This window comes from Stegastes partitus, unplaced genomic scaffold, assembly GCF_000690725.1.
Source record: "Stegastes partitus isolate 25-593 unplaced genomic scaffold, Stegastes_partitus-1.0.2 Scaffold159, whole genome shotgun sequence".
NCBI classification, from domain to species: Eukaryota; Metazoa; Chordata; class Actinopteri; family Pomacentridae; genus Stegastes; species Stegastes partitus.
The window spans coordinates 405,543-417,551 of record NW_007577890.1 but is presented as its reverse complement, the minus strand read 5'-3'; the positions used below and the strand labels follow the sequence as shown (position 1 = coordinate 417,551).

At 39.3% G+C, this 12,009-nt stretch overlaps 1 protein-coding gene across 1 annotated transcript in view; it reads left to right on the top strand.

Annotated features, from left to right (window-relative positions):
• Nucleotides 1–12,009, top strand: part of tmprss3a (transmembrane serine protease 3a) — a 71,549-nt gene that overhangs the window by 18,749 nt on the left and 40,791 nt on the right. Inside the window, exons 4-6 of the mRNA XM_008279460.1 lie at nt 888–1,011; nt 3,158–3,277; nt 7,233–7,279. Coding sequence (XP_008277682.1) covers nt 888–1,011; nt 3,158–3,277; nt 7,233–7,279 — 291 coding nt within the window. The remainder of the gene's footprint in view (nt 1–887; nt 1,012–3,157; nt 3,278–7,232; nt 7,280–12,009) is intronic.

Below are 12,009 nucleotides of genomic sequence, written 5' to 3'. Positions count from 1 at the left end.
TCTTACTGTCTTGGTGGGTATGGTGGAGTCAACACAGAAATTGATGTAGTCTGTGATGCAGCTGGTAAGACTGTCGATGTCCTGGGCAGAACTATTTAGATTTTGCCTAGACCTATTTAAAATCCTTGTAGTATCATAATGTGAATGTTGTCCTGCCTGCTGCAAATCCCAGTTTGTCATGGATACAAATAAGCTGGCACACATCGCACACCAGACTCTTGAAAGTTAAACATGTTACCGGCATGCAAGCTTTAGTGTCTCACAATAGGCTTTGCACCGCATGAATGATTTCATCCTCAGCTTGCTTTATGATGTTGGGAAGGAAGTTAAATGGTTTATTGTGTCGGTGCAAAAGGCAGATACAAGGCCCTGGAGGTTTGAAGATCCTCCCCCTCAGGCTGTGTTTCTGCTAAAGACAGTTACATTGAGGAGGAGATGATACGCAAAGACCTGATCTCGAAACAAAGTAACTAAAGCTGCATGGCACTAACATGTTTACGTTTCGACAGGATTACAATCTCATGATATTAGAAGGATTTTAAATGGTATAGGCGAAATAAAATAATTTTAGTTCTGCCCAGGCAGATTTAAAATCTGCCTGAATTTTAATTTGGACTGTGATATATATATACACACACATATATATATATGGCACTAATCAAAAGGCAAGGATCCGTTGATCCGAAGCTAAACCCGAAGCTACTCCTGATGGCAGGCATTGCATGGCAGCTCTGTCGCCTTTGGTGTGTGAATGTAAGCACTCTAAGTATCACTAAGGTAGAAAGGCGCTCTGTAAGTGCAGATCATCTTGATTACTAAATATACCTGTATTGAAACAGACACATGTATAAACATGCTCTCCATCTCTATGTCTTTGTGTGTTTCAGTGCGTCTGAGTGGTAGGAGCTCAGTCTTGCAGATTCAAAGAAAGGGAGAATGGAAGACAGTCTGCTCAGAGGACTGGAACAACTGGCTGGGCATCTCTGCCTGCAAGCAGCTGGGATACTCCAGGTTTTGGCTTAAATTTGTTGTTTTCCTTTCTGTTGTTCTCTTTTTGTGCACAGTCTAAATGTTATGGTGTGATGGTAAATTTCTTGACCATGTCCCTCTTTGTTTATCTTGTCTTGATCTGGATTCTTAAACATTCTTCAAAAGTTTACGACAGTTTTAAAATGTAGGCCCACCTGTACGAGATTCCAACATATTGGTCCAGAACCAGAAACTACAGTACAATGTAAAAACATTAGGTACTCAAACTAAAATAAGTGTTAAATAGCTTCTGTTTATCAATGAATTTCATACAAAATATACCTTTTAAACAGCATCAATTCTCCTCTCTGCACCTCTGCACAGCTTTCAAAGCAGGTTGTTCTCAACATATTGGAGAATTAATTTAAGCAGTCTGCAGGTGACAGTAAGGACAGTGGTAAAGAGGTAGAAACATTAGAGAGGAGCGAGCAGGGAGCAGCTACTTTGTCATGCTAATGTGCTGTATGTTATGAACTCGCTAAAGGAACATACTAGAGGTACTAGAGAACAAAATGTTTGAACTAGTGAACTAGTCGTAGGAGAACGAAGCGTTGACAATAGATTGTCTTTGGGTAGGATAACATTCACTGAAAATATGAAAAGACTTGGTTGAATTCTTGAAGCAGTAGAGCTTTATACCTTTGAAAATTTTTTTAGGTGATTTTTGGTCATTTTTGTAAAAACAAAACAAGGGGGTGACCAACTCCCCCCAGTTATGACCAAATTTCCTTAAAATTAGACTGAAGTAGTTTTGGGTGGACCCCTTCAAACTGGCCAAGTTTTTTGAACTTGGTGAGATGGCTTGTGCCACCCCCGTCTGGTCCTATTGTGGATGCACTCTTAAATGCTGGAGTCCTACCGCTGCTTTGACTACTTCCAATGTTTCACTGTCAGACTTTGTCAGGCGTTGTCCACACTTAAACAGATATGTAGCAAAAAAAAACATTTTTTTTTTCAACATTTAGGCCTCTCATCCATATGTAAATGGGGCTTAAGATCGAAAAAACATATTTTTAAAAATAATCTCTACAAGTGACGTTTTTAAAAACTCGGATTTGGGTGTATGCAAAATGGAGAGCAAGAGAAAAATGATGTCACACGCAATTCATGCAGGCCCATTGTATTTGTCATCAGCATGCTTTGAATTTTTCCTTTCTGGAAAATTTCCCCTAGATTAAGAGGACAATCATGGTTTAGGTTAGGATCGTTAGTTTGTTATGTTTAAAGACTTTTGTCATCATTGTGGTACAAATAAGCATGCCACTAATGTTAGGGAACAGTCATGATTAAAAGAAGCAACATTAATTACTGGGTCTAACAAAGGAAATTAACTAACTTCCAGTCCAACGTTTGGTCAACCTGTTGATCTACCCTGACCTCCTCCCTGTGCTCACTTTACGACTTGATGGCTACTTCGGCTGAATTTCTTGTTTGTTCCAGTCATAATTACTACAGCCACTAGAGAGTGCAAGCTGTCCTGTTGCACAAGGCAGCTATAGATCACTTTAATATAAAACACGTCCAGTTTGAATAACAGATCTGTGGTTTGAAGGCTTATCAGATGTCAGTGCACTGCATAGTGATTTATACAACTATGTTGGCTTTGTAAAGGTTATTAGTGGTGGCAGAGACTGGCAGATGGGACAAACTTAGGTGAGCTTCAATGAAACTCACTGAAAATGAAAAAAAAAAAAGGTGCTGCTGGGTTCTGCCAGGTGGATTATGGCAAAAGATGGCTTAACAGAAGAAAAATGGCCAGGTGAAATCTAAAGGGGAAAGTGAAGGCTTACAGAAGAATGCAAAGATGTAAGTCTGTAAGCAGGGAGTGAGACAGGAGCAGACACTGACAAACAGAGGAACTCACAAGTGACAGCAGAAGACACAGGGCGATATATCCACAAAACACAGGTTGAACTAATGAGGGTGGAGAAAACGATAAAAAACGAGTCACACAAGGTAAGTAGTAGCAAATAACACAGGCAGTAACTAAAAGAAGAGAGACACAGTATGCACACATAGACAAACAGGGAGCACAGGAGACATGGGGAAAAGGAAAACACTTACATAGGGGGAGAACAAAAAGAAAAATGGGCTCATTCCAGTATTTTAATAATTGATGTCTTGTCAGATATGTGGAGTCCTTCTTCATCTCCCTGACATCCATTGAGCAAGACCTTCAGACCAGCCTGGTGTCTATCAACCTAAGCCAGTCACAGATCATTAAGCTCCAGAACGCCGCAGCCTTCAGGTACACTGTACTTCCCCATTTAAATAAATAAGAAATTTTGCAAACTAACTGTGCTAATGGCTAGTGACACTGAGAAGCACAGAAATAATCCAAACCTGCTTGATTTGGATCTGTTTAACACTGTGTAGTTCTGTAGTTCACAGGTCTTAACTGTCCCCATCACATGGATGGGTAGGCTCACACAGCACTTCACGCTGTGTGAAGGGATTTAGTGATTTATATTTCACAAATACTGATCAGTTCCTTTTAACATCTCTGAGCTTTTACTTTCACAGAATCCCGTTGACTCCTTGTAAATAACAGTGTTTTTCTAGGTTTACTGGGTACAGACTCTTACTTTGAAAGCAAACCCAAGTATACAGATGGTTTGTTCACTAATACATGTATGAGAAAGAGACAGACATGAATAGTGTTCAGTAAGCTCTATTGACATCAGGGAGATTTTGATTCGACACCCTAGCACAGGCAAAGGCGATGAGGTGGCATGTTTATTCTGAAAAGCCAACATATTTCAGAGTCCCTTGTAAATCTTTTGTAACATTTCAGAACTTTTATTTTTATAGTGTATTGTATCTCAATGTATCCCATTAACTTTTGTTAGTCAACAAGGGCTTTTAGTTTGAAAAGCCACATAAGTGAGCTTCCTTCTGGTGTTAGAGTCTTGTTCCTTTTTAAAGAATAAAAGAATATGCAGCTGCTATAGGTCCAATGTTACTCGGGACAGATTCTTATTTAGAAGTTTAACCAAACAAATATGGAGCCACTGAAGACTCTACTCTATAGCGTATAGATCTTGGTCTGGGACATTTAGAACATGTATCAAGGTTTTGTTAATATCAGTAGAAATATTTGTGCTGATTTGCCTTGAAGCTGCTGTCGTATACGTCCTGCTGACAGAGCCATTATAACAATATGCTGTGTTGATGGAGGCCACCATGTTTGGAGTCCTTTTCCTCAGACCAGTATCAGTGAGCCAAAAGTGTGGGTGCAAAGAGAGGGGCAGACCGGCCTGCGAAGGATAAGCCCTCGAACAAACTGTCACAACTCAAAAACTATAAGTTGTGTGCACAATCTTGTTTTGAACACACTGATATATTTCATGTCCGTACTGTGTATTATATAGATTTGGTGGCAGGTTGGAGAGACTCACCGTTTCTGATTCTCACACAAAATTTTGGAGCTCAGGAGTCAGAACTTTGGTTGGCACACTCTGTGCTCTGAAGTAATTTATTAAAAACCCATAAGCCCTATAGCAATGAGATTAACACTCAGGGAAAGAGAACAAAAATGCCAACATTTTTATGTATAAATTGTTCATGTAGAAGAAAACTTGTGAGGAAACAAAAGTAACCGCACTTTATAAAAAAAAAAAAAAACTCACTCATCACAACCATGACATCATCATCTGTGTTTTCCCAAATAGTCTGAAGGCATAGTAATTTTAGTGTATGTAAACTTCTGGCTAAAGAATTCTCTCTCTCATTATTCTGGCATTTTGCAACTAGAAATCATGTTGGTAATCCTAACGGACCTAAAACAGGAAAAGTTTAGTCTAATTTAATGTCAGACAGTGGAAAAAAAAGTTGTGTCTTTTTATACAGTGTATGTAAACTTCTGGTTTTAACTGTTTATACATAAAGATATATATATATTTAGTATTTTTAATGTAGGTAGATCATTTTAACTTGGTCATTTTAAATACACTGTTTCCCATTTGTTTTAATTTTTCAACCTTGGTCATATAACAGGAAACACATATTCGGGGGGATTTCATGCATAAGAATGTCCAATAGTACTCTTTAAATGTCACTCAGTCACTCATGTTGAGTCTGTCCACCCCTGACACGGATCAATGGGCAGGACGTCCCACTCTAGAGTCAGATCCCAAAGTCAGAATTGGTTTCACCTGGTAACTGGGACTCAGTATGTAATCATTGCACCTGGTCACAGTGATTACTGATGTGTAGAAATAGAAATAAAAAGAGAATTGTGTCTGAAAACAACAATTATTCCAACTTTATGGACAACAGTGTAACTCACAAGCTGAAAAAATGTGGGTACTCGTGATCTATGAGAATAAGCATGAGGAATAATAATACACTTCCATGCTTATGCATTGGCACACTTAATTAAATTGAAACGTCCATAAAATTTTAATCTAAGTTTATTAAATTTTAGACAGCAGTAGGATCCACACAAGTGTTTCTCCAAAGAGAGACAGAGATGTGCTCATTTACGAACATGGATCAAACAGCACTGGACTTTTTAAATTGAATATGTGCAGTATGATTAAAAATCATCCCTGACAGAGAATCAGTCCAGATCACACTCTAGTGGCACATGTACTTTTCTTCACCTCAGTCAGGTGAGCTGTCACACACACAGTCACAGTTTCTAATTGACGGTTAAGTCATTTGCTATATCGATCGAAAACGTTCATCATGTCTTCTTAGTGATAATATAATGTTCAGTTTCTCTATTCAGACATGTAGAGTGTGGTTCTTATTACCTGACAGTTTCGGCGACAGCGCTCGCCTTCTTCAGAGATGACACTGACAGCGGGTGATGTGTCAGCCGGCAGATTTTGACAGCCGGCACCTGCGGCACGCCCAGCAGAGCCGCCAGATCCGCAGGGCAAGCCACGCCCACACCGAAATGGTGTGTCGTGGCGAGCTCAACAGACCCGACCGTCCCGCCAGGCGCGCCACACTCCCCCGCCGGTTACTTTTTCTGGAGCAGGGAGTCCCAAGCGTGCGAGAGCATGAAGCCCCCGTCGTCCCCCTTCATGGTCCTCTCAGCGCGCTTTCTGATTTCAATTGCCTCTCTGATCCATCGTTTGTGCCCGTCAAAAACAAAACACACGACTCGATCTGGCGGCTCTGCTGGGCGTGCCACAGGTGCCGGATGTCACAATCTGCCGGCTGACACATCACCCGCTGTCAGTGTCATCTCTGAAGAAGGCGAGCGTTGTCGCCGAAACTGTCAGGTAATAACAACCACACTATACATGTCTGAATAGAGAACCTGAACATTACATTTGCTATATAGTGACCATCCTCATATTGAGTCCTGAACTCTATCACAGCTGTCAGGATGTTTTTATTTTACTGTTGGTAAAATAGCTGTTAGATTATTATGACAAGTGGACAGGATTGGCATTGTTCAGGAAATCATAAATTAATAACTAAGCTGTTAGTTATTTGTATAGTCTGGTACGCTGCTTGTAGTTTAGTTACTTTAGACTTAGTCTTTGGTTTCACTGCATTATTATGTATTACAAGTCACTTGGTGTGTTGTCCAATCTCACTTGTATGACAAATGTGGCATCTCCACCATGGTGAAGGAATTTGTATGGAGCGTTAACAAAAAAGTGGCCTATGTTTGAATGACAGAATGGTATATTTATCCCTACTTGGAAGCACAGTGGAGCCTACCCCAGCTGATGCTGAGTGAGGTTGGATTCACTGGACAGATCACCAGTCCATCAGCAGGCTCACACAATGAGACAGACAGTCATTCACATCCACATACATCTCACAACTACAACCAATTTAGAATCACCAATAATCTACCATGCATCTATTCGGACCGGGAGAGGAAGCATCCAGAGAAAATCCATCCAGGTTCAGGGAGAACATGCAAACTCCACACAGAAAGGTGCCAGCAGGTTAAAACCCAGAATCTGCTGTACAGTGACAGTGACAGCCACCCTACATAACTATAGTACTTGAATGTATATCATGCTGTCAAATATTTTCACTGATTTTGAATGAGTGCATTACAGTTTGTATTTAAACCAATCTAAGAAATGTTCTTCTTTATGTGAACATTTTGTGTTCTGTGCTGCATTTTGCGAATTGTGAAGTCACTAAACATCCACATGTTAACTTGTAGTATTTGTTTATGTTTGCTGAGCTTCTCCGTGATTTGACGTGCACCTCCTGTCTCACCACAGTAAGACGCAGTGCAGCTCAGGGTTGGTGACCACTCTGAAATGTTTGGGTAAGAAAAAAAGATTGTAAAATAAGTGATCTTAATATGGAGGTGAGAAGAGCACATGTCCTGTGGTTTCTGCAGGTGTTCTTGCATGACATGAAGTGTTACTTTGTTGGTGTGCATGTAGTTACTAAACTCACCCAGAAAAGTAGTCTGCATGTGCTAATGAGCTTAATAAGAACAGACTGACAACTATGTTTAATAATATTTGTATGAAACACAGTTTTATCTTAAGAGCAAACCAGGGCTACATGCAATTACTTTATCACATATGGATGACAAATTAAAGGTAAAAGCAACATGAAGTGTCTTAGTAAGGTGTTGGGCCAGCAAGTGCCACCAAAATAACATCAGTGCACCTAGGCATTTATTCTCTTAGTCTCTGGAGCTCTACTGGAGGGATAGAACACTTCTTTCAAAATGTATGCCCTCATTGTGGTGGTGGGGAGTGCTACTCATCAAACCATTTAGTCACTTTCTTGTGTCATAGACTCACTGTAGCACACTCATTGTTACACACCTGTGCTATATGACGTTCAAACACACTGCCCTCAGCTGCAATCTGGTAAATATAGGCCTTTTAAAGATCTGGTCCTGTAGTGAAGACTTATCAAACTGAGTATTCTATTGCTGTAATTTAATTTCTGTAAATCACTTTAACCCCAGAATTTTATTCAAGCCTGTCATTTTACTGATGTCTCACAGGAGATGTGTGAGAAATATTTTTTATTTTTTTTCAAAACAAAGTTAAGGATGTGGGAGTCAGGAGACATCCATATTTATTTGAACAGTTTTGATCCTTTAACATTGTCCTTTCCATCTGAAATTAAATCAACCATGTGCAGCCTTGGTACCCTTACCACCAAATTTCTTAAGAGGTTAATGACACAGTTGGGCCCAGTATTTTAATGATTATGTGCTGTTGAAGATATCTCACATTGATCCTTAGCAATTTTAGGCCAACCTGTAAAGTTCCGTTCTTTAGGTTTTTTAGTTTTTTAGTTTTAGAAAACTGGTTTCTACCTAATTTTTAGTTTTTATGTGTCATAATAACATCCTTCAGAAGTTTCAGCTAGGTTTTAGATCTTTACACAGCACAGAAACTGTTCTCCTCAAGTTAACCAGTGAACTGCTTTTAGCAGCTGATAGAGGGAGAGAGCGCAATTGTAATTCTTTTAGACCTGAGCACAGCCTTTGACACAGCAGCTTATGCCATATTAATTGAGCTTATTGAAAACAGGGTAGACATCAAGGGCACCGTACCTCCTTTGTTTTATTCCAACCTTTTACAACGAGACTGCTTAATAGGGAACTACTCTTCTACAGCTTACATTACCTCTGGCATACTACAAAGTTCAATTTTTGGTCGAATTTTATTTTCTATTTTTGTTTCCATTTGGCCAAACTATTCAACATCACAACGTCAATTTTCACTGTTATGCTGCTGGCACACTGATGTACCTTACACTGATATCTGGTGCCCCAAAAAGCCTTACTGCTGTTTTAGATTGTCTATGAAGTCAACTGCTAGATGACACAAAGTTTTCTTCAATTCGCTAACTCCAAATCACAAATCATATTTTTCACTCCTCTGTCGGCAGAAATATAGGAGTGCTAACTGATTCAGATCTAAAATCTATTTCACAAATCATAAGGTTGTTCAATCCTGTTTCCTTCAGTTTAGAACCCTCTTTAGAAATAAATTAATACTCTCCGACCTAGAAAAAGTAATCTACTTATTTTTTCCAGGCTTTGTCCCTGTAGCTTTCTGGTATAAACCAATAGTATCTTTTCGACTTTTAAAGGTTAGTAGTAGAAGTGATAACTCAGTATGAGCAGCTCACAGGCTTAGACCCTCAGGTAGGGCTCTTCTAGCTGTTCCAAGGTCAAGCTTAAACCTAAAAGTAACTGTGCTTTTGCTCTGCTTCACCTTTAGGACAACCTGAGGTGATTTTGTGTTGTCCATTTTATTGCTTTTTTTTCCTTTGCATGTATTTATTTTGATACAGAGTTAATGATCCTTCCATGTCAAATCATCAGAGACCATCTGTAATTTGCTTGAAACTTTTTAGCACAAACTATGGACATTTAAAATGGCATCTGTGAAATTTTAGCTTGATATATTAGATGCTTTCAAGGGTGTTTTTTAAAAAACTTTCGGTATGTTTTTTTGAGCACTACAATTTGAGGATATGTTTGAACAACAATATCGTAGGAACTATTAAAGATAAAATCCTGAAATTTCCAATGTTATTTCTCATCATGTCTTTTATTCAGAATCTGCGATATCGGACAGATAGATCAAATAGTCTCTGATAATGGGTGAGTTAAAATATATGGAAAAAATAAAGCATTCATACAAAACAAAACATATACAGTACTTGTTGATATGAAATACTAGCTGAGAAAAATGTAAGAAAAAAAAAAGGCAATTTTTGTTTAACTCTCATAGCTGATTGAGCAGGTATTACAAGTTCCATCTGTCCATCATCACTACACCTTAACCTTCACTAGGGTTGCGGGGGGGGGGCGCACACCTACAGACAATTTAGAATCACCAATTAACCTCAGCATGTTTCTGGACTGTGGGAGGAAGCTGGAGAACCCGGAGAAAACCCACGCTGCACAGGGAGAACATGGACACTCCACACAGAAAGATCCCAAATGTCCTCACCGGGACGCAAACCAGCGACCTTCTTGCTGCGAGGTGACAGTGCTAACCACCGAACCACCTTGTTGCCCATCTTCAAATATAACTAAGGAAATATCCATCCATTCATTATCTATACACTGCTTAATCCTCACTAGGGTTGCGGGGGAGCTGGAGCCTATCCCAGCCGACTTAGGGCGAAGGCACTAAGGAAATATATTTTTTTAATATGTGCATATTTTTTGGACCATACATTATAGGCTGGAGAAGAAGATTAAACCTTACCCTCACACTGTAACTTTCTAAACAGAGTCCAGCAGAGTCCTGACTCTATTCCTGAAGGCCACGTTTATTCCCAGTCTAGCACAAAGCAGGAGAATCTATTGTGATTCTTTCAGTTTCCTCACTGATTGTGAGAATATTTTCTTGCTTATATTTGGAGAACCACTTTGAAAGTCTATACGAGCAATATGTCCATGTCAAAAAATGTTCTAGAACTCTGTTCTACTTGGATCAGGCTATCTAGTAATGTTTTTGTTTTTGTAGTACAGCTTCTCATACCTGCCTAATCAGTTGTGAAAGTTCAATGAAAGTAATCTTTTTTTTTTTTTTAATTTTGTGATCAATATTTCACATTACAAAGTTTTCTATATGTTTTGTTTTGTATTGTTGTGACATGCAACTACATATTTTTCAGAAAATATCACCTGTTGACTTGTGCATAACTAATTTTTGTTAACATACTCAAAGATGTGACTTCATGATGGTGTCACTGTTTTCATATGTCAACTCACCTATAAACAGAGATTGTTCAATTGAATATCAATGGCACAGTGAACAATAACAGTCATAAAAGTTTCATGCAAATCAGAAATAGTTATAAAGAAATTGTTCTAAAAAACTGATGTTTTGAGATGGAATGACCCTTATGTATTTTTGTGTCTTAATTTTGCCTTACCCTCTGGCTTCCTGCTGTTATTTTTGCCCATAACAGAGCTATTGGGTCCCCTTATTGCGAGGGTTAATTTGCCTTTCCTTTAAATTGTCACCCATCTGTAAGTGGAACAACGTGTGTGCATGTGTGTTTATTTGGTTTGTGTGTATTTGTGTATTGGGTTTAATATTCACACGCTTAAATGCTCACTCTGCCAATTCTGCCAGTACACATAAAGATTGAATGACTTCTAATCACCTTGTGAAAGCCATATAATTTCTTTTCTGAAGAACCATGTCAAGCCTGAGAAAATAGTCCTGTCATCAAGCTCATCTTAGCCCCTGCTAAGAAGTTGTACATTTCAGTTAGAGGGGGATTCAGCTTGCATATGATTCACTGTATTTGTAAGTTGTGGATTACTCAGGATGTCCTGGCCTCTGCTGCCCTGATGTACTTGATGTGTCCATGTCAGGCCACAGCAAAATCATCAGCCCAAAACGAATGATTCAAGGATTCAAGGCGTTTATTGGTCACAAACACAGTTATATATGGTATAACACACAGTGAAATGTTTTGTATACCGTTCCACACCGAAAAAATATTAAGAGGATGAATAAAAATAAAGAATAAAACACACAAGAATACGAATATATATATATATATTAGAGATGCGCCGATCAGGCCGATACTGGACGAAATTACGGTATCAGATGATTTACTCCACAGTGGTAACTGGCCGATCCGATACCGCCACATACACACACAATCCTGCCTTCCGACACATCCACGTGTTCGTCTGCTCATTGGCTACAAGTGTACAGTGTCAGAGAGTGTCTGCAACCGGACTGGTCGAATCTACAAGGGTGGAACTTGTGCGTACCGGGTTGACTGTCTGAGACACTCCATTGGCTCTTCAGGCTGTCACTCACCCCCAAAGCCCTCCTATTGGCCAAACTAGGTGTCAATCAAAAGCTGAGCCGTCTAGCTGACTGTAGCGCTTTCAGCGCGATCTAAAATAGATTCAGGCTGATTTTGCCAGAAGAAATGAATAAAACAGCCGGAGCTGACCTCAAGCTGGGAAGACATTACTGCAGAATTTGTGCCTTTTCAGGATCTAATACGTTGCAGAGAGCCTTCAAAAGTAAGAAAACT